This window comes from Vanellus vanellus (assembly GCF_965231255.1).
Source record: "Vanellus vanellus genome assembly, chromosome: 3".
NCBI lineage: Eukaryota > Metazoa > Chordata > Aves > Charadriiformes > Charadriidae > Vanellus > Vanellus vanellus.
Window position 1 is genome coordinate 106,012,015 of NC_138907.1, and position 24,926 is coordinate 106,036,940.

The 24,926-nt window shown below is 38.1% G+C and overlaps 1 protein-coding gene across 1 annotated transcript in view; it reads right to left on the reverse strand.

The window, feature by feature from the left end:
- Positions 1–3,661: 3,661 nt before the first annotated feature.
- Positions 3,662–24,926, reverse strand: part of ARHGEF10 (Rho guanine nucleotide exchange factor 10) — a 124,060-nt gene continuing 102,795 nt past the window's right edge. The window contains exons 26-29 of the mRNA XM_082481166.1: positions 19,414–19,556; positions 13,072–13,246; positions 6,226–6,348; positions 3,662–4,304 (exon numbers count right to left, since the gene is read on the reverse strand). Coding sequence (XP_082337292.1) covers positions 3,790–4,304; positions 6,226–6,348; positions 13,072–13,246; positions 19,414–19,556 — 956 coding nt within the window. The 3' untranslated portion in view covers positions 3,662–3,789. The remainder of the gene's footprint in view (positions 4,305–6,225; positions 6,349–13,071; positions 13,247–19,413; positions 19,557–24,926) is intronic.

Below are 24,926 nucleotides of genomic sequence, written 5' to 3' on the forward strand. Positions count from 1 at the left end.
AATACACATTTTGAATATTAATGCTTCTCATTTTCAGGCATCATGCATGCTGCCCAAGCGCTGACGTGTACTCCATGTAGACAGCATAGTAGAAATTCTACTGCTTAGACACTCTTTGGGTCCATTGATACAGGGGTCAAACTTAGAAGAGACCACATCATTTTCAGAAATTGCATTTGCTGGTGTTTATATTGTAGAAACTATAAGACTCAAAAAATATACATCTTTGTTTTCCTAGTCATGTATCCTATTTTCCCTTTCATGAGTCTGTTAATACATGTTATTCATTAATGCATGCCACAAATTCTAGCCTTCTAGTTAAAATCACGACCCAAGAAATGTACTTCTGAAGTTAATTTTTATCACATTTTTATTAAACATTTTTATCAGTTTATACTTTGAACATAAATACATAAGTTTTATGGCTCATGTTATAAAAGACACTACTATGTGTTAGAAAACATATATAGAATATATTGTAGTGGTTACACTTGCTCCCCTCTTTTCCTAATATCTTCCATAACTTCTGTTAGCCTAGAAAAGCAGTACCAGAAAGCAAAATCCAACCTACCTAGCAGCACAGTCTACAACAGCTATAAACACTATTTGCCAGCTGTAAGAGAAACTTTGGTTCCTGCCTGTTTTCATAGTAAGGTAATACCAGTTAGCTGCATATCAGAGAACAATCATTGCACCTTGTGCTCAATTAATTAGTAAAAATCTGATTCATGACAATATGTATTTTTAAAGACATACAGCTGCTCTCTTGCTTTACAGCTTAGGAAGATAAATAGATACATATTTTCAAAATAGTATAATGTAAATGAGGGATCCAGTTCTGTTCTTACTTAAGTCACTGGCAAAACTCCAATGTACTTTCAGAAGAGCAGATTTGTACTTTGTTTCTACTGTCTTATCAATAAAACTGAAGAAAATTATATTTCAGCTGTACGATAGGATGAATTTCACTTTAAAACTCTCATGCATTACTGCTAGCAGATCCTGTAATAAAGCCATGCATGGATTTCCAGTTGAACGTGTGGTGGACTCTGCTTATTGCTAGCTTTAAAGATCCACCAGAGAGTGGACATGATCCTTGTCCTGAAGGCACAGACGTGGAATCCCACACTCAAGGAGCATGCAGAATAAAACCTGTGGTCCTTTTACTGCAGCGTAGCAAAGAAATACTAGATTATATATGCTTAATACACAGAAGAATCTTTTAACTTGTTTTTCAGTATACATACATTAAACTGTACAATGTAGTACTTCCACACAGTGGGCAAAGAGCAGCTCCCAGGGCCATAGCTATGGAAGAGTGTAGAAAATGCAACTGGCCTTGATCCCTCAAAGCCAGGCAAGACCAGGCAGTATGCCAGGGAAAAGAGGAAAAGTTTGGGAAAATGTTGCCAGCTGCCTGGCTTAGAGGCACTCTGCTATTTATTTTTTTTGCACCAGGACTCATGCCAACACTAAGCCCATGCCAATGCTGACAACACCCAACTAAAGTTGCAAGATTCACAGAGAAAGACACAGAATAAAAGCACAAAACAGTAATGAAGATCTTAAGCCTCCCATCTGTACCAAGTGTCCTTTGTGACTCACTGAAGTCTGTGCTATTATGGCTCAAGAATCCCGTTCTGATCAGGATGTATGATGTGGACAAAACCTCTGAGAAGAAATCAGCATGCGTATCTGATTTTTGAAATGCCTATTTTGGTGCCACCTAGCAGGCGAAGACTGACTGCACTGGCATTCCCTCTGTACCACATACTTGGAGTCAGGGAAGACCTGATGTTACTCCAGTGCTCTGTCAAACTTGGTAAGTCAGCCCACTCACTGACTTTGGGGTCACCTCGACAGAGGTTTGCTTTTTAGAGCAGACAGACTGAAAAATCTAAGAAATACACAAATCTGCTGCAAAATAAAGAAAATAAATTTCAGCAACATTTTAAAAACAAAAAACTACTGCTGTTTTGGAAAAAAAAAAAACAACCAAACCTTTATCTTATATCAAACAACATAATTCCATCTCTAGTACAGGTTACCTTCAGAAGTCATGGGCAAACGTATGGTTGATGTTGATTTAAACTAGGCATATTGAAAAAAAACATGGTGGAATCAAGGAATTTGTATTAAAAGTAGCAGAAATAATTTCAAGGCAAACCACCCCCTTACTGGGTTAACAACGCTACCAAAGTAGCCAGAAGTTTTACTTGACTCTAGTCACTGCGTGCATCTGACATTCTGCTTTGGATATACTTAATTTGCATTTTACTGAACTGATGGACTATTAGACTTCCTAACATATTCAACTGAAAGTTAAAAAGTCCTAATTTCTCTGTATCTTTCAGTCTATTGACAAGGGACAAGGATGTTCCCAGTGACCCCATTCAACATATTATCTGTATTAAACATATTTTGACTGAAGGATGTCTCTCATCACCATTTTTGGCAATGTCTTTGTGAGCTGAAGGCTTTGTCTTACATTTCACATGTGCAGAGACTAGCGCAAAAAGTTATTTCAGTAGGAATCCCAAATTCAAAGTTTCCCTTGGAAATACATCGATTCATTAAGAAATGACAATGAGGTCTTTATTTAGAATTCAGCACTCTAACACTACCAAAGCAACCACTTGCCCAACTGAGTGCATGAAGCTGTGCACGCTGTTTTCACAATATCCACTTACAAGACCACACTTTACTGAAACTCTGGGTGAAAAGAGGTGACTGTCACTCAGATATGATGACATCTCTGCTGTTGCTGTTGCACTGTGACGTTATTTGCTAGGTGTTTGCCTGAGGACATAGCACAAATCAATTGATGGAGGACCTATACGCACAGTGATTACCTGCACTTCCTATAGATATTCCAATATTAATATATTTCTCCCCAATGAATGATTTAATTAATAATTACATTATTAATTTACTGGACACGCATGCCTCCTTACAAACAGCATAGTCCACGTCTAGCTTTGATACTGAGTCGCCAGGGGAGAATGCACTGGCATCACTATGATGCACAGCTGTCCTGTATCTGAATTTTCTATTTGCTCTACACCATAGCATCCTTAGAATTTTCCCTGTATAACGAAAGTGAGTCATAGACATTGCACCTACCAAGAAAATTAATGTGCTCTTTGCACTGCAACATTTTTAATAATACTGAGCATTATAAACAATAATAACAAAATCTATTTTCTATGTTGAAATAAACAAATAATCAATTTATGTAACTGCTTTTGTCCAGACCAAACTCTGGCTTGTGGAATGATGTTACAAATTATTATAGTAATTACAAAAATAATATTAGCTTGCATTAGACTATTGTTTTAAAATATTTGTTAATTTGTTAAGATCTACAGTCCATGCAATATGTTACTTTGGAAAAAGAAACAACAGCTGATTTACATAAGCAAAAACCAGCATGAGACATGGCATGTGTTCCTTGCCTTCCCTAAGTGCTATAGAACATAATTATGATATTTATAAATGTGAATATAAATAAAGTAGAGATTCTAAAACCATTTAAAAGTGTCTAACAGATCCTTTTTGTTCTAAGTATCAAGGACTGCATCATCGACTAAATGTTTTCCAATACCCTAGCACTGCAGAATGTTCTAAGTATGTGAAGACTCAGTCTTGCAACCCTTAACCCTGTGATCAAAGCCTAACGAAATTGCTCCCAGGTGTACAAAGTCTACCCATTTGGGTCCTAAGCTGGCATTTGCTGTAAAAGGATATCAGGCTTTTTTCAACAGCAGAAAGTATCTTTGATTTAGTTGCTTAGATATTTAATAGTGGGATTTGCCAGACCATCACTGAAGACACTAGTTCATCTTGTCGCTGCTGCTTGGTCTTCTTGTTCACTCTTCTGTGTCCTTGGCCACCAGAAATGACTAACACTGAACTTGCTTTCATTTTCTTGGATCTCTGTCTTTTACTTTTAAATGAGATATTTTGATCCTTCAAAAGCTCATAAATGTTACTGTCCTCTGGCCTATGTTCTAGTGAACCCGATCCGTGAGACAAAGTAAGGGATCCAGAAGATGACGACAAGTCACTTTTTTGTGCAATTGATCCTGCTGAACCCCCCAGCCAAATCGCAGTGTCATGGGTGTTACTAAGGGAAGAGCCCGGTCTTTCACTGTGCAAAATGTTCTTTTGGTCATTGTCTTTAGGTTCTGAGCCAGGAGGCAGGCTGTTCCTCAATTTGTTTCTGTTCTTCTTGTTTATAGATGTAGCCATGACAAGAAACTTGACTGGCCCATTGTGTGCATGATATGACACCATTCCTCTTCCTGAAGCCAAAAGAAAAACACAATTAAAGAACATTATTTATTTTACCACAGTGTTCCACCATAATTAGTTCTTGAAATTTGCTCAGAACAGCGTTTCTCTTAAACCCTATTACATGCATCCAACTCGTCTTTTGCCTTGTGTATACACAATTTACAGAAAAATATGTATATAAAAAAAAACAACTATTGTACCCCAAGTGTTTTAGGACTGTACTAATAAATCAGCTGGAACATAGCATTATGAATTTCCATTGACTGACTTGTGTGTGCTGTTCTCACAACAGCATGAGTACAGAAACGCTGCTAACTTTTTTTTGTTGGTACTGACACAAATGTGACACTGAGTTTTCTCCAATAATCCACAAACAAAATACGTGGTTTTCAATTAATCCCATTGTACCACTGTACCGCTCCAGAATAGCATAAGAACATCTGTTTCATTGTAACAGACCCCTCCACACTGTACAGCAGGAACTAAAACTCGTCCTTCTGAATGGCTGTCTAGTTACCATGGCAGATTCATAAGGAAATGAAAAAAAGGAATTCTTATTTTTTCTTTTAAAAAAAAATATTTAAACGGTGGTATGTTGCTGGTACAAGGAAGATTTACACTGTGCAAATCATTAGAATGTATGAAAAACCAATTGCAGGTGACCAAATTCAGAAGCTGTAACAGTATCAGTATATGTGGCTTTTACAGCAGAAAAGAAAAAAGTTTAAAACCCACAAACCTACAAATCACACTGTCCATCCCTAACTCCCTAATGCATTCCAGATTATGATAAAAGATATTTGGCTTTTACAGAAAGTACAATGATATAAAGATGAATTATCACTATTGGAAGCACAACTGGAAAAAGTCACAATTTTTCATTTCAAATTCCAAATGTGGTATCAAAGACTATAGAACTATGTAATGTCATGTTGCTAGATCTGTGAAATCTGACAAATCTTGACCCAAAATAAATGCAAGAATGAAGATACAGATGACATAAACCACAATAATCAAAACAGAAGATGTAAGAATAAAATTAGACCGTTTTTTTTGATTCTGTAAGGAGGCATTTTCTTGTATTGCATTTATTTTCTCCCAAAGTAGGTTCCATATTTTTTAAGATGCATTTATCCTGTGTCATATTAGATTATTGCTGCGTATTTTGCTGAACACAGAGGATTTCGTTTTCATTTTGCAAAGTTACATAAGCTTTTTTTTTCCCTCCCCCTGAAGGGAGTTGCAAACAGCTTGCCTTATAAAATCTGCCAGCTTCCCTACACAGCGCAGAAGCTCGAGCAGAATTCTGAACCCAAAACATAGCATGGCAAAGTCCCTATTAAACACATTTTAAAAATCTCGCTTCTGCTAGTAGCTTAAACATTTGCAAAGTGATACAGCAGCATTCATGTGTTTGTATTGCAAATGGGGTAATATGAAAGTAACTCAATAAATACATCTCTCCAAAATGCAAAAATCTTGATCATTGTCAAAACAATGAAATATATAGTTTCATATATTCCAAGTCTCCTGTTTTGGGGAGAAAGGGCACAAACCCAATTAACTAAATAACCAGTTAGACAACATAGTAGATTTTCAGTACCTGCGTCTCTAAACCTAATGCATCTATTTTCCCCAAATCTGGAAGAAAAATTGTTTGCATTCTCTTCTCATCCCCATATATTTGACTGTATTCTGACAGGATTAACGTCTTTCCTATTCTTATGCCCTAAAGAAAAACAGTTGCACGGACTCAGACAACTGAGACAAAGCTAGACAAGTACTGGATATACTCTAAAGCTCAGGAGGAACACCACACATAATTCCATCACAAAGCTCTTATATATATTTAAACAACACATGATTTTGGCAGGTTCACTTAAACTACTGACAGAAATGTACTCGATCCATTTGAGAAATTTCACTCACCAGTTACTTTGGGAATCCCCTGCAAGCGTGGCACTGGTAACGCAACTATTATACCCAGGTTTGTTCCAACCAGCAATAAACCGTGGCACACTAGGAGGCTGGTCACAGAAACACGCTGCTGCCCTGCAAAGTTTAGGAAGTGCTCTGTTACTTAAGAGTAAGACCTTTGCCTAGATCAAAGTCACTTCAGGCAAATACAATCAGCTGTACTGTCTCATTCAGCAGAGCACTCATCGCAATGGCAAGTATTTTGCTGGGTTGTGGTATTAAACTTAACATACATGACAATTTAAATACTATTAAACTTCTGAAACGTTCTGTCCTAAATCTCTAAACCACAGTATCTAAAAGTAGACACAGATTATCTTTACAAATACGCTTTTACGAATAGACTGTGTTTGTTTATTCTCAATAATAAAACCAAAAGGCATTTCACTTCACAACACTCAATAATATATTGCCATAACACACTTTTTCAGGATTACTTTTTTCTTCTAGCTTTTATTCTGTGAAATTGTATCAGAAGTGCTGTGTCCCCTCGTTGGAGTTTGGGTCCCCCGTACAAGAATGGCATTGGCATATTGGAACAAGTTCAATGGAAGGTGACTGAGATGATCAGGAGACTGGAGCACGCAGTGTACAAAGACAGGTTAAAAGAAGTGCTGTCTGCAGCTATCTGACAGGAGGTGCAAAGGGTGCAAAGAAGCCAGAGTCAGACTCTGTTCAGATGTGCACAGTGATAGCATAAGACAACAGATTAAATTTGGAACATGGGAAGTTTGGATTGTAAGTAGGGAAAAGCTGCTTCTTCATAAGGGTGGTCAAACACTGCAATGGGTTGCTCAGGTTGTGGAATCTCCATCCTATCCAAAGATACTAAAAGTTTGGCTGGACAAGTCCTTGAACAAGGTCTAATGAGGCCTGCTTCAAGAAGGATGGACAAAATAACCTCCAGAGTAATTTCCAATCAAAATCATTCCATGATTTTCTACAATATATTATTTATGGGATTGCTATTTTTCTAGTGAAAACAAAGTAACTTTTGCTTGCAATGTTTACTAAATATGTTTGATTCAGTTTAGATGGATTTTCAAAATGGCCTCACCAAGTTTCAGAAATGGAAAGTACTTGCCCAGACTTCTGCCATGGCCCAAGTTCACGTGGAGGAGCATTTAAACTCTGCTGAAATCCTCCAGGTTCAAAATCTACATGTTCTTGGATGTGCTATTAACTTCACATGCAAGAGAGCAATCATTCCCATCTTCATCATAGCTCTCAAGTTGTTACTCACTTCATTAATAAGCAGGGAATTTGGATTTCACGGCTGATATAACTTGGATGAACCCACATGTTCCACACTTTGGAAAGGACCTTAATTATGGTGCATCACAAATGAATGCATTTTTCATCTTGTCCCTTGAAGCTGAGCCAATTTACATCCAAGAATATATGAATCACAGACCCGCTGGGAAAGCAGGAAAGGAGCAGCTTGACTGTAGCCCAAAGCACTCAGTTGGAAAGCAGGAGGCAGACCACAGTTCAAGTCCTTCCTCACAGAACTTTACAAAACCAAAGTATTAACCCAGCAATGGTGTGTAGTAAAAGGCACACATTGGCTGCAGGGCCGGACCTGGAATCCCAGCTCTGTCTACCCAAAACCACGTTCTAAAATACCCTAAAGACACAATGATTAGGTCACCCTTGGCAAGTGTAACAAACACAAGTTGAAGAGGCTCCATCCTGCAGGACCTTCAGAGACACCTAGGTTGTTTTCCAGAAATTGTAGGTGTTTATGATGCTAGAACTGCATCATCCCTCTTCAGCTAGATAAGCATGGATGGTCTACGCCTATAGATAAATTACAAGCCTTTTGAAGGTTGGAGCTTGCTTTCTTTGATGGGGTTTGTTTGGCTGGTTTGGTTTTGGTGTGGTGTTTTTGTTTTGTTTTGGTTTTTTTTTGTTTGTTTGTTTTGTTGTTTTTTTTTTACTGTGGGGGTTTTTGTTTTGGTTTGTTTTTTTTTGAGACATTAATGGGATTAATTTAGTTTCCAAAACAAAGCACACAGAGGTGCTCCTTCCGCACAAAAGAAGTTCAAACAGTGATGCCCAAACACCTCTGTGTATTGGAATTTTCGAAAATCAGTATTTGACTTCTGTGATTTAGAGCTCAGGTTCGTTCAAGTTATGTATGACACACTAACCCTCTCCCACAACCCTGGCCACTGCAAGTGCAAGGTAACTGCAGGTCTGCTTAACCTCACTCCATTTCACTTAAAGCTTGTTTTACAAAGTGCAAACAGAAATGCTGCAGTACAATTTTAAAACTTTTTAAATTATCAGAAACTCCAATTGTTTATGCAAGGGGTTTGAGAGGCAAACATACAAGATGCTCACATTTTTAAACAATAGATATTTAATGCTTTTTTAAGCGCTTAAAATGTAAAATATGCATGATTTCATACTCTAACCCTAAAGCAACTTCTAACCAGCAATTTTTACCAGGGAAATATGGTAATATGCATTATTGTTTCCATAGGTGAAAACATCAAAATATCAGCCAGAAGCTTAGAATCTTAAACACTGAGCACAACCTTAAGCATGAACCATCTATTGTGAGGTCAAAAGGAAAACTGCTTGCTTTGAAGTCTTGGAAAAGCAGGAAACATCTGCATCTGAAATTATACTTTGAAATAGCATATAACAACTAAAAAAAAAAAAAAAAAAAAGATCTATAGATAAAAGAACCCTATTAAAATATTAACTTCAAATACTAATTTGTCATCTGCTAGCCAAGGTTTGAAATCACTTTTCTTTGTTATTTTGTGACTTTTTATTTTGATGTATTTCAAATTCAGAGAAAAAAAAAAGTAAAATCAATTCTCCAGAATATGCCCTAAGCATAGAAATTAACAAGAAGGGAAAATGATAAACAAATGCCCAAACCAATCAAATATTCTTATCATTAAATGATAACTTTTAGATCACACTGTCCCAGTGCAATGACAGAACTGTTAAAACCCGTAAAATAATCTGACAAAGATCTTTACAAAGACCTGAAGCCAACAATTAAGCTTATACATGGACAAATTATTTTATCGCCTATGTTCTGCCTATGTTTACCCTTCTCAGGTCTCAATTAAAACCATCACCAGACCCGGGTAAACCTTCATGTGTTCCCACAAATATCTTCTGAAGTCAGCCCTTGGTAGGTGCAAGGGCATACCGGTGCTTATCCTCTTACATGACAATACTGCTCTTACTGTATGAAAAATAAGCCCACCCTACAGATCTATTGGGCTGGCCTAAAATTTCCTCAATCTTTGTATCGTTTCCCAGCAGTAAAATCATAAAACTGTATTTTATGGTCTGGCACCCAGTGGAGTGGGGACAAAAGAAAGCTGTAAGCCTCAAAGTATAGTTTGTTTTCCACAGAGAAGAAATTATAGTTGTTTTTTTTTTTTTGCTTTGCGTTTCTCATCTGTTTCCAGGAAACACACATGCCATTAGAGGATATATGGATGTAAACAGAATACTGCAACTTAAGCAGAAATCACCTCTTTATGGTAACCTGTCATCATCCATATGAGCAATGAAATTACACATATCAAGGTCACAGTAATCTCTTTAAAAGGAAAAACTCTTTTAGAACTGAAAGGAAAAACATGTTTAAGGATGTTCTTTAATAATGAAATATTGAATGTGACTATGAAAAAACAAGTGGACTGTCTACTCATGTACGTTACGATTATTCATTTCTCCGGTGTGAGCTGTGATAAAGGCTGGTGAAAGCTGCCTTTGTTGAGATTTCAACTACAGATCATGAACGTTAAACATAAACCTGCTCTACAAATGAAGTACACTGCACTAGTGAGGTGTGTATATTTGTCTTCGAATCTTAATAGATTTTTTTTCTGCTGCCCAGTACCCCCTCTGTTCAGCTGGAAGAGCTGTGCTTGGGCCGCTTAAAAGCAATGCGGCTGTACTGTGGTTTACTAGATAGTGAAATAAATAGTTACCTGGACCTATAACACTGATGATGTTCTTCCTCTCAACCACTCTTTTAATTTCTCATATGGCACTTGTGCTTGTTTGGTGTTTTGTTATCGAACACATGCTTGTTATACATTATTAAGGAGTATTTTTGATGCTATATGAAGCAAAGGTACTGCGGACCACTTTGTGACCCTTTTTTAATTTCCAATCCTGCATTCCTCCACAGAAACTTCTGATAACTCCAGAGAGCAAGAGCCCTCCCAGCTCCATTTTTCATAAGCAAATTGACACAGATTTAAAGACTTATGTCCAGCAGAAAAAAAGCTTCTGCTAGACATAGTCTGCTTTTTGACATTACTAAACTTTGCCGAAGCGCAAGGACAATCACCTCCAGTGCCGTTCCCCTTACACTTCATCCCTCTGTGATTCTGTCCTGCAGGGTTGTCTGCCTCGCAGCAAAGGAGGCACATCCTTTACAAGGAGAGCAGCCGGTGATATTTAAAGCCGCCTTCTCCTAAGAACAAAATTGGGGAAACCTAATGCTATGACGACCGGTTACTAAGGTTATGAGAACCTCCTACTCTAACTTAATTAGTTACTACAGCTATCCTTTAAATACAACACTGTAACTCACGGTGATCATTCCTGACAGTGACAGTAACAGTAAATTTTTCCTTTACTTCTACTATATACCAACAAAATAATTTCATTAACTTCATGGAGTGACATTCCTCTTATTTACATTGCTTTAAACGAAGACACAGGTAGTTGTTCCTACTAAAGTTTTGGCAAAAGAAGTCCAGCTTCTTGGAAGTTACACCAAAATCTTGCCTTTCTAATCTCTCTTCTTAAGAGTCTCAGCAATATTTTTACCCAATTTTCTTCTTTCTCATTTCAATACAATTTGAATTTTTACTTATCTGTTATTTTTGCATATTAAGGAACTCCTGTTGGATTTCAGACTACTTCAACAGAGCTGTTTCCTTTAAAACCAGATGTCCTGCAGCACATATAGCACTTTAAACATTAACCAGAGTCCCTAAAAATCCTCAGTAAAGGCACAATACATATTTTGTAAATATACAGACATTTCACTCTTCTGATTTACTTTTGTTTGTTTGTTTCAGTATATGCTACACAGAGTTTGATTAATTCTTTGGCTGCTCTTAGTTCCAAAAGGTCCTCACTGCTGCTTTATTATGTAAACCTCTTACTCCTCTGTCTTTTAGCCTTTGCTGTTGCAGCATTATTGGGATCATATAAACAGGCCCGAGAGCTGCTGCTAAATAATTGAAATTCATTTCATTTTTAGAATGGATTCTCCCTTGGAACATTTTCTGTAATGATGTTCTACTCCTGAAATAAATTTCCATTTCCATTCACTGGAGTGCTTTTCATGAAGACACTGACAAAAAAAAAAAAAAGGAACTAAAATGGGTAAGAATGACACTGAGGAAGTATAATTAGCTAAAACTCTTTTACCAAAAAAATTGATATGTTACATCAGCAGTTTTATTACCATGGCAATGAAGGCTAAATTTAAATTTTAGAATATTTTTGTATGAAGAAAATATGTATAAGAGAGGCTCTTCCCTTCCCCCCCCCCCCTAAACAGCAGAACATATTAAAAGTTAATCTTCTTTTTACAACTGATCATGATTTCTTTGCATAACTGTGATTAAATTTAATCAAATGACCTATTTAAAGGCATGCAATTTGCTGCTGTTCAGTGTTGGAGCTACAGTCAAACACCACATGCAAAAAACACCCTGTCTAGAACACGATATAGACAGAAACAATTTAAAATAGAGCTTTATTGCAAAGCTAACATAGTCTGAAAGAAAACATAAGACGACAGAGAATGAAGAAGTGAAATAGTTTTGATGCAAGATTTATACTTTCCTCTTGTAAGAATATAAATATAATCTCAGGGCTGGAAGAACTGGCTTCTGCTAGAATCGAAGCAATAAAGCTGGCGCACACATTGCCTATAAAAACTGCAGAAGCTTGGTCTACTGCAGTCTATAAACAGGGAGAGAGAAAAAGAAGGGTTGTTGCCTCACGGACACCTCATGCTCAGCCACACCAGTATCACTTTTCTGTCTGTCCCTTCTCCTAGTGCTGCCACAGCTCCCACCTGACGTGGTCGCTTATGCTGAGGTCCCAATCACTCGCAAAACTGATAGAGGCCAGTGAACTCTCTGTGACACTGATGATTTGGGGATGATTGAACAGCTTCTGTCTTAAAACACTCAAAAGATCTGTCAAATTGTATCCAACCAACCACAGGTTCCATCTTCACTTACAAGATTAACCTTTTAATTCAACAGACCACAGCTCCAAACAGCAAAACAGTGAGCACACTCTGAAATGGGAGGGCGTGAGTGGTTCAGCTGAGTTCACTTAGGCTACTGATGCAACTAAAATTAAACAACTGTTTTTTTGGTCTGGATCCTAGGCAAATTGACTCCATCATACTTTGATACTAAGTTCCAGAAGCAAATGCTGAACTCTGCAAAGCAAACACATTTTCATGGTAGACTGCATTGTCCCACTGCTTTGGTCACAAAAAAAAAAAAAAAAAAAAAGACTCAACAGGAGAATCCACTTGCTTATCTATATAATTACCTTTATAACCTTTAAGGAGGAGAGCTGCTACTCAACCAGCTCACTGCACACATTGTTCTTCTAGGCAGGCGACTGACTCTGATTTACTAAAGCAAATAGTCACGAGACAGTTATCAGACTCAAAGTCCGAGACAGACCTTCTGATTCTGGCCTAATCTACAACACTGGAGAACGACCGTGACAAAGACAAACAAAAAATGTTATTATACGATGTGATTCAGGTACCTGGCAACATATTGTGAACAGGCGTGGCAATGTTAATATCCTGGAGGTGTTTCAGTGTCTCAGTGTGGAACAGGCGAAGTGTAGATCCAGACGTGAAGGCAATCCAGATTCCCACTCCAGCAACAGCCATGTGAGAGATTACCATCCCTTCCTCTTGATGGGCTTCAAAATGGCTCTGCAAGAAAAACAAGGACTCTGGGGAGATGCAACTGAGCAACACTGACAACATTGGACACTTCTAAGATTCAGCTGGGCATCTTGTCTAGACCATGCTTTTGCCAAGAAAGTTTGGACCAGACAATCCTTGAGGTCCCTTCCAACCTGGTATTCTATGATTCTATGAACATCGTTCAACCTTCCTTATCAGCTCTTCAGCGTAGGCATTGTATCTTTGTCCTCCATGCCAAGGACAAAGCTAGCTTCCTGTGCTTTGCTCAGGTTGTGTTCTGACTGCTGCATACAATGTGTTAATTTTCCTGTTACCTTTTTTTGAAAATACATCATCATTAGTATGGAAGGATTCTCAGCTCTTGAACCAAAGTTCTAGCTAATGATAGACTAACTTCACAGTAATTTAGATATTGTATTTATTAAAAATACTGCATGGTAAGGGCTGGCAAGCCCATAACAGCTGAGACTTCAAAGGATTTTCTATTTCTTTATTGGTACCCATTTGGGAAAACTATCACAGATGAGGTTCCTGGAAGCAGGCAGATTTTTTTCTAACACGTTGCTTTTATCTACAGCAGAAGTCCTCTTTAAACAATAACCAAAATATTTTTCTTTTGTTCTCTTAGGGGATCTTTCCAGAACAAGGATAATAGAAGGAAAAAGTCATCTTTAGAAAGCAGTGTTTATGGATATAAATACACAATTATTTGCTCAACTATGTACATAGCAATGTAAGCCTTAATACCATGGCTTGCTTTTTGACTCACAGACAGTTCTGAATTTTACAAGTACTAGATGTCCTTCAAAATATCGATGCTTCTCATTAGAAAGGCCAAAAACCTCCTTCTGAAGATAAGAAGTAATGCAAGACTTTCAGGATAGACCTTTTTCCTCAATCTAGTGCCTTCACAGTTACAACTTCTGCATAGCTCCAGGAAGGCCAAAACCTCTCTACACGCCCCTGTTAACATGCAAGATAAAGCTGTAGTAAAGTTCTTTAATCATTAATAAGAAGTAGGGATATTTTTTTTCTAGTTTTGTCTTGTAAGTAAACTGTCTCTGAAGTTAAACAGAGCCTTTTAATGTTGTGCCAGCTATTATCAAATACAGAGAGCTGTTCTGATAAAGATAAAACTTCCTTGGCTAAATAAATAACAAACTGTTTCTTGGATACAAATCTGTCTCTGGAGGGATATGGACATAAATATCTGCTCTAATATTCACACTACATATTCACTCTAATATTCACACTACTCAATTATATTTGCAGATAAAATGCAAAAGTATCCATTTCCTCCTTGTAAAAGCATACTTAAATTTTCCATGCACTACAATTAAGAGTTACTTTTTTATCATTTTGCATCAAAACCTAAACTGCCTGTTTCTCAGGCTAAGCTGTTAGCATAAGAAATTTATGTTTTGAATATATTAGGATTATAGATATATTGTTCAAATTCTCCATCTAAATTCAACAAACAGGCTAAAATCAGAAATAAAGAATAAAAGTTCAAGCTTTCACAAAGTGTAACTTTTGATATTACACTTAGTAGGCACTTAATTTTCTTTTCATACTTTATTCCTCTATAAATTAGCACTTACCACTGAGAAATTGGCTGTTTAAAAATAAGGGGAATTATATTGTTTTCCTTTTCGTTTGTTAACACTATTCTTCAAATGTTCAGTTTTTAGTAAACGAACAGAAAAGTTTCTCTTCTTAGGCAGTTGTTCAGTTTTTGAGTGTTACTGTATTACCTTTTGACTCTTTGAATAACAGCACTGCAGAATGCAAGGTAAGCACCTCTGGCAGGCACATTATGCTCACTGTTTTCCTCAAGAACCTCCATTCATTCTTTACCAAATGATATACGCGATTTGAAAACCATACAGTTTATTCTACAGAAGAATTCATCCATGAACAACATCTTTCAAAGACAGAAATAGCTCTTATGACTAAATTTCCTGATAATCTCATCATGCACGTTTTATTGCAAAAAGGATTTTAAAATACTAACTTCTGTTTACAGATTCATACATCCCTACACTGATGAGCAACTGACTTTTGAAAACTTCTCAGGGACAGATCCAAGGCTGCTGAAGTGAACCTGACCAGCAACTTGCATTGTTTGGAATTAGAAGAAAAATGAAGCTGATCGTAAAAAATTCATTTTCTCTGCCGTTGTCCGACCACAGCTGACAATTTTGTTGGTGCCACTGTAAACAACTTCTACATGCATTTTTGTCACATTCCATTTTTACCAGCCAACTCATTACACTCCCACTTAGCCTGCCCTGCCGTTCGTACAGCTGTCCGCTGAAACACGTAGACACATTTCAAGAAAAACTGTAATACTGTCAACACCACAAGAAGCATATAAAAAGACCTATTCTTCTCATTCAAAGGGTCTTCTAACACAGAGTAGGAAGGTATCAAAACCTATGCATTCTTTTACAAATACATAAGTTTTTTGTACAGAGCTTTGACATGTTTCAATTACATGTCTACCTAAAAACCAGTAGCTGCCCCTTTTTTCATTTTTTTTTCTTCTCACAGCAAGAAATACAGATATAAAGGGACAAAGATGTCTTCTTCCCTCTGTTATTAAAAACAAATAAAACTGAATTTCCTTTTACTTTTCTCTTTTAGTTTTCATACCTGCATTCCTTTTTATTCAAAGCCCAGCGTTTTTTCCCCTCAGGCTCCCTTGTTCAAACTCTATAGCAACGCGAGAGCTGCAGAAGACTTTCTGGATGCCACAGCCCGCCTGCCCGGCAGCGCAGCCCGACATAGCTCACCATTGTTCCAGCAGCGCAGGGCATAGCTGGAGTCTGTCTTTTGAGGGGGTGCCCACTTGCACCAAACAGCTGCGCCAAGAACTGAACCACGATTTCTCAAGCTTCCCGAGAGATGCATAATGGGTATCATTGTCCACAAGGTAGAACAAATGACTTTTACTACTTTAAAGAAGTTACAGTACTCGGGCAACATACACTCATGTGTAGGGATTTTCATTTGTTTTTTTATTCAGCTGAACATTTCAGCTCGTTCTACTTGAATTGTTAAAATGAGAGTAACTCATGTATAGTTAGCCAAGTTTTAAAAACAAGACAAAGCAAACCAGGATGCCATTCAGTTGGTGACTTCATTCTGTTAACTACTCTGGCATTTTTTGTTGCTTTTAAACAAACACAGACTGCCTTTGCAGAGCCTAAGGGTCTACGTGCACAGAGACCAGTACAGGATCAAGGTTTATACCCAACAGCCGTATAACTGTCCGATCTAGGGTCAAGATCCTAAGGATAAATGTCTTTGTCACGAAGAGAGTATCAGAGTATGTAATTAATACATAATAGCAATTGATGTGTTTCTCCCATATCCCTTGCCAAGGAGCTTGAGGCACTGTGCCAGTTTGGGGCACTGTGCCAATTAAAGATATTTCCTAAAACATTCTATTACAGTAACATATCATTAAAACGAGTGAGTTGAGAGTCTTATCCATATCAGAGGGAGAAAAAAAGCCAGGAAAGTGAATAATATCCAAACCCAATATACAGGATGCCAAACCTACTAATTTACTAATAGTTATTAAAAAAAAAAAAAAACAAACTAAAAGCTTAAGTAAGAATCTTAGAAAAGCAAGGAGGCGTGGAATGAGATTGTTTTCAAGGACAATGTACTTTGCACTTAGCAAATACACAGACAGTTCAATATGAGGTACCTATGAAGCAGGGAGTGCCTCACAAGGATGAAGTTTACAAAATGGTTTGAATATGCTCAAGGGTTTGCACAAATATGGCCCTAAACCCAGTTAGGCCCCTTTATAGATAACATGTATGACACAGAACATATATGTATGCATGATAGTAGAAAGCAATGAACAAACAAGCAGCTGTAATTTGAAGTATATGGAAATATAAAGGAGTTCAGCAAAGAGGGAAGAATAACAGTTGAGCCCTGTGCAACACCGGGATTCCTGTTGATAGAGCGAAGACGAATATTATGCATAAAGTCTCGAGTCAAATCATTATGACTAACTCTCAACAAGAGAGGGCACGGAGGAAGAACAAACATTTCCTTGCTACTGTTTCCCTTCATACCTCAAAGCTTCTGCTCTGCACAGTAAGGAAGAGGTCGCTCAGATGTAGTCAGCTGCTGATATTGTTAAAATATTCCCTACAGACAAATTCGAAATTGCCTCATGTATAATATAGTATCAAAACAATATTGCCAATGAGCATGGTATGCACATCATAGCAGATCACTGTTGGAAATATAAACCCAGGAAGTTATCAAAGCGAGTCAGGTAGCTGAGCAATAGCGACAGCGTTAGTGAGATGATGAAAACAAGATCAGTACTTGGGTATGTCTTAGGACCAGTAAAGAGACAACAGAAAATCATCATTTGTTCACAGTTCCCATGCTATGGTATGGATATTTGTGTGGATTAAAAAAAGATGATGCTCAGGCAGTCATACAAAAAAAATCATCACATTCTTGAATAAAATTATCTGCATCAAGAAAACATTATTCAACCCATATCCACCATTTCTTATATGTTGTTTGCGGCAGCATTCATTGCCTGTATATTAATTATAGCTATAAAAGTCAGTGGATTTATAATAATCTGAGCTCTGAATACAATGGATGTGTTAGTTTACAAAGCACTCTGGAGAGGAAAAGAAACCTTTTGTGACGCTTTTGGAGGAAGACAGCTGAAAAATGAAACTACCACGCCTGAGAGATATTGATAGAATATTTGTTATTTTATCTCTGAACCTCTGTTTTCAATACTGCAATCCATTATGCTATGCTGTATTTTGACAGTTTATACATTCTTTAATCCTCAAAGCTTGTCTAACTCTCATTTTGTTCTCCTGTGCCAAAACAGCACAGCACAGCCCAAACTGCAGCCATTCCACCTGATCTAGGAAGAGCTTTGTGAAAGAATTAGGCCAGAATTGCCAAACTCATTAACAGAGATCTGGCTATATGTAACCAACCTCACACAGGAACAATCTGGCTGTGATCTCTTACCGTTGCGTGTATTTCTTGGTAAGAATCAAACAGATTCATCATCAAAGTCTATAGGACAGTAACCAGGTGTCCCAGAGGCTACCCTGCCCCCCAGTGAAGCTAACAAAAGTCCATTTCAAGCACCTATCCAAATCACTCCCAAAATCTTGCCCTCATCATACCATTCAAACTATCAACAAAACAAGCCTTAAAGAAAAATTAAATAGGATATGATGATAAGTAATATATGATCTGAGCATCTACTTGGAGAAAACAAATCCCCCGGAAAGCACAGATAGAGACAGAGGAAATTAGGATGTTAGCCATTTCCCTGCAAACCCATGACAGTGACTCACAGAATCAATTGTACCAAATAGACGATTGTTGAGAGAAAACACGATCATCAATGAAACAAAAAAGCAGCAACAAAGCACACAAAGAAGGCGGCTGTGAGCTCATCACAACTCCTGTTTGAAAGATCCTCATGGCTGTAAACATGATGCAATGCAGTGTAACTGTATTGCAGGTTGAAGCAGAGGCTTAATTCCTAACGTTTCATTCTTTTGGTGGAGGCTGTAATGTTGACAGAAACGAGGGTTTAACACTTTCTGGAAAATGTGGTCACAAGTATGAGCTTGAATCCTTAACACTCTTCTCCCCTTCCAGAAAAGCTGACTTTTATACGACTACTCATTGGAAAATGTCCTTACGCAAAGCATATTTTTGTAGGCCACTGAGAAGCAAAACTCTGAAGGACTATATTACGAAATCATCACAAGATACAAGTAACATCTAACTATGTAGAGGCAGTCTCTTAATTAAACCTTCTTCTGGAATTAACAGGCAATTCCCACAGGCACCCACTTCTTTGCTGCCTTGCCTCAGATCTCATTTTTAAGCAAACCTCTTGCCCTACGAGTTCCAAGTACCTTATGGAAACCCGGGGCAAAACGGAAGCAAACCTAGGTCTAATGAGACATCAGCAGAGAACATCATGGCAGAATTTCAAACTGTAGGGAGTGGGATTTCACAGAACTGAAACCAAATTTGATAAAAATCTTCCTGAATCGTGAAGCTTCTTAAATAGATTTTAATGTTTAAAATTTCACCACTTCCACCCTGTAGCATAGTATGTGAATGATGCTTTTAAAAGCGTTTACCTCTATGGAATGCGTCACGGTGCTGATGATAAAAATTTGTCCACCACATGCAGCCCAAATGGTCTCTTCCATCACAAGCAGACTTCTGACAGGCAGAACACCCAGTTTAACTATTTTCTGGGGTTCCGTGTTCCACGTCCCATCTACAATAAAGAAGAATAAGGAAGGTTATGCACAACAAAATGGTAATCTTTGTTTTCAAACAGTTTCGAAAACACTGCCTCTCCATCTTTGCAAGTTGCCTCTTCCAGCTACACTGTGATTTATGCATGTTTCATTTTAGCTTCCAGGGTAAGTTTGTAAGGGTAATACAACATTAAAGGGAAAAAAAACCAACCCAAACAATGACATATTTGTTAATTGAACAAATTTTATCTGGATTAATTGATAAACAAGGAATCCCACATTGCTGTTCTGATACAACTGCTTTCCTTTCCAGACGAAATACAGTCAGAAAGCCATGGCTGATATAATTTTCTCCACCTCAGACGGAGTTCACAGCCAACCTGTTTCAAGATGAATCAACTTCCAACTAGGACAGAATCATCTTTCATGTGAGAAGTAGTCAGAAAGTTTTTTATTGTAGGTTCTAATGAGCTCAGGTGACTCTCAGAGCACATTGATGGAATGGACTTCCTGTTACTACATGCTTCATTTAAGAAGGATTTTTTTTTAATTAAAACTTAATTTTGTGCCCTATCTTCACTTTTCATGTTTTCCCACCAGCTATAAACCACAGTGTTTTCCACGGACTGCATTTAGCAGATCCAAATTACATTATGCGTGTCTGTGTGGCACAATCAGTTATTCAGAGACCTTCTGATAAAAACTGCATGCCGCCACTTACTGCTCTGGACACACTCACTTGCCATCTCTTTGAAACAAGGGTTAGCAGATTATTTCTCCCCAAATTTAAGAGCTAGCAACACGGGCTTCTTGAAATAGTTGTAGCTCTGTCTTTTATATATACAGTTTGACACACTAAATATATCAATAATCATTTTAATATTTTCATATTAGTTTATTTCTACTGTAAGCACTCATTGAACATAAAAACTCAAAGACCACATTTCTATCCACTATGCTTGAGTAATAATGTCAAAATCTGTTAAAGTATCTGGTTTTACATTGAGGTAAAATATGTCAACGAGGCCCCATGTCTTCACTTTAAGGCATTCTGCCTGCATAATCTGCAGAAAAGTTGTCTACTTTACTGACACCGGTTTCAGCTCAATAACTGCTTACATTTTGATTGATGTGACCAAGGTAAACACACCTTTAAGCAAGCATCTAAGTACAATTTTTTCTCTTTTTCCCCTGACAACAAGTGCATCCTTTATTATCTGCTTCGGTAAAGTAGTATGAAATTTCATGCTTCACAATAAAAGCAACAACAATAATAAGAAGCCTCAGCTCTGGAATGCTTCTCATTGCTTCTGCCATCTGCATGATACAACCTTCGCTGAGTCACTCTCAAGATGTGGCTCTCTTCTGAAAGCATCTTTGTAAAAATGACATTTAGTTTCAGGCCGTCAAAACAATTTTCATTATTTGAGTTTGCAAGTGAGAAGAGTGTTTCTAGTTATTAGCCTGCAAACTCTCCCAGCAATGTCAAAGTCACTCTGTGTTCTTCATGACTCATACGTACCATTAGTAATAAAGAAACTTCTGGAAAAGTTTTAATTTGCGAGCAACCACGTTATCCTCAAATTAAATTCTTAAGTGGAGGCTGCCCATACCCTATGAATGCTTTAACCATTGCAGGCAGTTCAGTGCAAAGCCTTCAGAGAGCAGAGCTGTGCACGTCTGCGTATCCTCGCTTCAATTGTGTAAATTATGCTGACTACAGAAGTGGTAACATCATCTAGTAGGTAGCACCCTCCTGTTTCCTTTTAAGGATAAACCCAGCATAATTCTAGTATATTCTCTTCTGAAGGATAAAGACAGTGAATTTGGACAAAGAGCAGACACGCTGAGCCAGAAGCTATCTTTTCTTCTGTAGTTATATTTTCACACTGAAGAACACATTAATGTACAGACAAAACCACTCACTGAACTCAACAGGTCTTTCTTGTAAATACATTCAAGCTATGCATTGATCTATATATAAAGCATAGCTGATACTTAAGTGACAGGTGAATGGGGATTTTCAGGATTTCAACTGTGGACTTGGATTTAAATTTTGCTTAAATTTCATTTGTAGCATCTATGGTAGGTTTTTTTTAATCTGGATCTTCATGCTTTCAACTTCTATGCAACTCCTCAGATGGCTAAGCATTCAGCCGTGTTATTCATTTTGATCAAGTCTTACTTAAAATTATTATCTAGCATTTGAAATAGCTTTTGAGTGAAAAGGAAAGTCAGTACAGGTGTCAGGTGGATGTTGACTGCAAAATAAAAATTCTAAAACAATTTACTGCAAGGTAAGAAGGTGAGTTCAATATTGCCAATGTTATGAATACTACCAGTGTTACCAGTATTTGATTTAACCAATATGCATTTCAAAACTTAGTTGTCACAAAACCATTTTCTGTTGGTGCTGTTAGCACAGCTTTTAACAACCCACTTGGCTTGAAGAGTTCAGTGGGATTGGACATATGAAAAAGGTGAGATAGAGACCCTGATGTCCTTCATGTTACCATGACTTCATGCAAAGAAACTGCAACCTCACTTGAAATATCGGCCCAGGAAAAATCCAAAGCTCTACCCAGATCCCCTAGCCATGTGATAAGGCTATTCTGTAGTACCTTTTTAATTCTTCCTGCAAACATTGCTGTCTTCCAGATCAGACAGCAGCCGAGACAGATGAGGGGAAAAAAAGGGCAGGGGGAGACTCTCTAGTCTGGTAATTAGGGCAGTATTTAAACGATGGGTCAGCTGTGTTCTGGTCCCTGCCTCAGTGAATGCTTATTTAATTATACGAAGTGGAATGGCACCAGGAGGAGAAATTAAGCACCCTGCATCTCTCTCCTCTTATTTTGTGGCAGCCAGGGAAATCTCTTGATAGTTGTAAGCATGGGTACAAATCCTCTCAAGCAAGGCAAGGGATTAAGCCCGGTAATCCAACATACTTCTGTGAATGCTTTAACCACAGGCTGCTGGCTAAAAGCAAGAACACGACTTTATTTTGCCGACTAAGGATTTTATCACCCATCCTCAAAATTACTTAGCAAGTCTGTGTCTAGTTCACAAGTTGTTTCAAGACTATCACAATCACACTTTTAAGAAAACAGAATACTCTTCTGCTTCTTTCTCCAGATCTCAGCAGACCCTATTCAATACCTGCCTGCACAGGCTTCATGTTTGACGTCGGCTATTTCATGTTATCTGTCTGATCCAAAGTTCACTGCTTCTCAAATCTAAGTGAAAAGAAGTATTATCTCTATTCTACTTGTGTAAACACCTGCAGATTCAAGACATACTTATATAAGCAGGTCAAACAACTGGCACTATCCATGTATTTAAAATTAGGTGCAGCACTTGCAAAAGATACAGAACGGCTTCATTTGATGTTATAAATCTTAGTTACGGATTCAGTAAATTCTTTTTTTTTTTCTCAGGAAAAAGAAGTAATGAATAATATCAGAGATAGAACTTTTGCCAACAAAATCTCGAGGCATACAATAGGACAAAGCCCGTGCAAGGAGCCCAGCAAACTGTTTTCAGAAAAGCAGGAACTGAGCAAAAGAAAAATAAGCCATGGAGATGCATATAATGCAGCTCCCAGAGACCTGGCTGGAGAATACTTACAGGAGTGCCCACAGAAGTGTTGTTTGTCTTAAAATTTTGTTCAATCAGTGCCTTGTTTCTGTTCTCTAAATAAGCATTGTTTTAGTTTTAGGAAGATTTTCTGATCATTATTATCTCTAGAATGCTGAAAAGCCACAGACAATAACATCTTCTTCTACTTATGATAGATACCGAATGAGATGCAGTATGCACTACATATACCCTATAACCAGAGGCTAGTCTGTATGTGGAAAAATCAAGTTATTTGCATCCTGAGCAAATACAAGGTTGAAGCCTGACACCTGTGGAAACAGGAAGGAAACTGGGAGGATAGGGGGTTTCCTTCTGCTTTGTGAGAAGTCCATACAAGTATTAACAACACAAAGATTACTGTATTTGCAAGTTTTAGTTGACTCAGATATTAAATTGACCACATCAAAGCAAGTATAGACTCGTACTATAGATACACCAAATGCCTAGTAACAGAAGACATGGCAGTCTCTGTAAAATTACTGTAATAGAATATAGGCATCTGTACAAATTGCAGGTACAGGTATTTGCAGGAGTAAGATGCATCTACAAAATATGAGAACAGGGTCAAATACAAGAACAAATCTAGTGGTTTCTAGAAATAAGATGTCATCACTTCTGATACTTGCATATTAGATGAATGTTTAAAACATGAGAGCACAGTTTTTAAACACTATTGTGTCTATACACTAATAGACCTGTGTTATGCCACTGTTTGTAATACACTCTGTAAGTTACAGAATCATAGAATGGTTTAGGTTGGAAAGGACCTTGAAGATCATTGATTTCCAACCCGCCTGCCATAAGCAGGGACACCTCCTGCTAGACCAGGTTGCCCGAGGCCACGTCCAGCCTGGCCGTGAACACCTCCAGGGATGGGGCCTCAACAACCGCTCTGGGCAACCTGTTCCAGTGCCTCACCACCCTCAAAGTGAAAAACTTCTTCCTAATGTTCAATCTGAACCTGCCCTCTTCCAGTTAAAGCCATTCCACTTCGTCCTATCGCTACATGCCCTAGTAAAAAGTCCTTCCCCAGCTCTCCTGTAGGCCCCCTTTAGGTACTGGAAGGCCACAATAAGATCTCCCTGGAGCCTTCTCTTCTCCAGGCTGAACAGCCCCAACTCTTTCAGCCTCTCCTCATAGAAGTGCTCCAGCCCTCGGATCATCCTTGTGGCTCTCCTCTGGACACGCTCCAGCAGGTCCACGTGACTTTTTATTAGGGCATGTAGGGATAGGACGAGGGGGAATGGCTTTAAACTGGAAGAGGGCAGGTTCAGATTGAACATTAGGAAGAAGTTTTTCACTTTGAGGGTGGTGAGGCACTGGAACAGGTTGCCCAGAGAGGTTGTTGAGGCCCCATCCCTGGAGGTGTTCAAGGCCAGGCTGGACGTGGCCTCGGGCAACCTGGTCTAGCAGGAGGTGTCCCTGCTTATGGCAGGCGGGTTGGAAATCAATGATCTTCAAGGTCCTTTCCAACCTAAACCATTCTATGATTATATGATTTTATGTTCTTTTTATGTTGAGGAATCCAGAGCTGGAGGCAGTACTTCAGGTGGGGTCTCACGAGAGTGGAGTAGAGGGGCAGAATCACCTCCTTTGACCTGCTGCCCACAGTTCAGATGCAGGCCAGGATACAGTTGGCCTTCTGGGCTACGATAGCACATTGCTGGCTCATGTTCAGCAATAGTCACGTTATATTTCTCCAATAGTCACGTGCCATAGTTTATACCCCAATGTTGAACAGTATCTTGCAA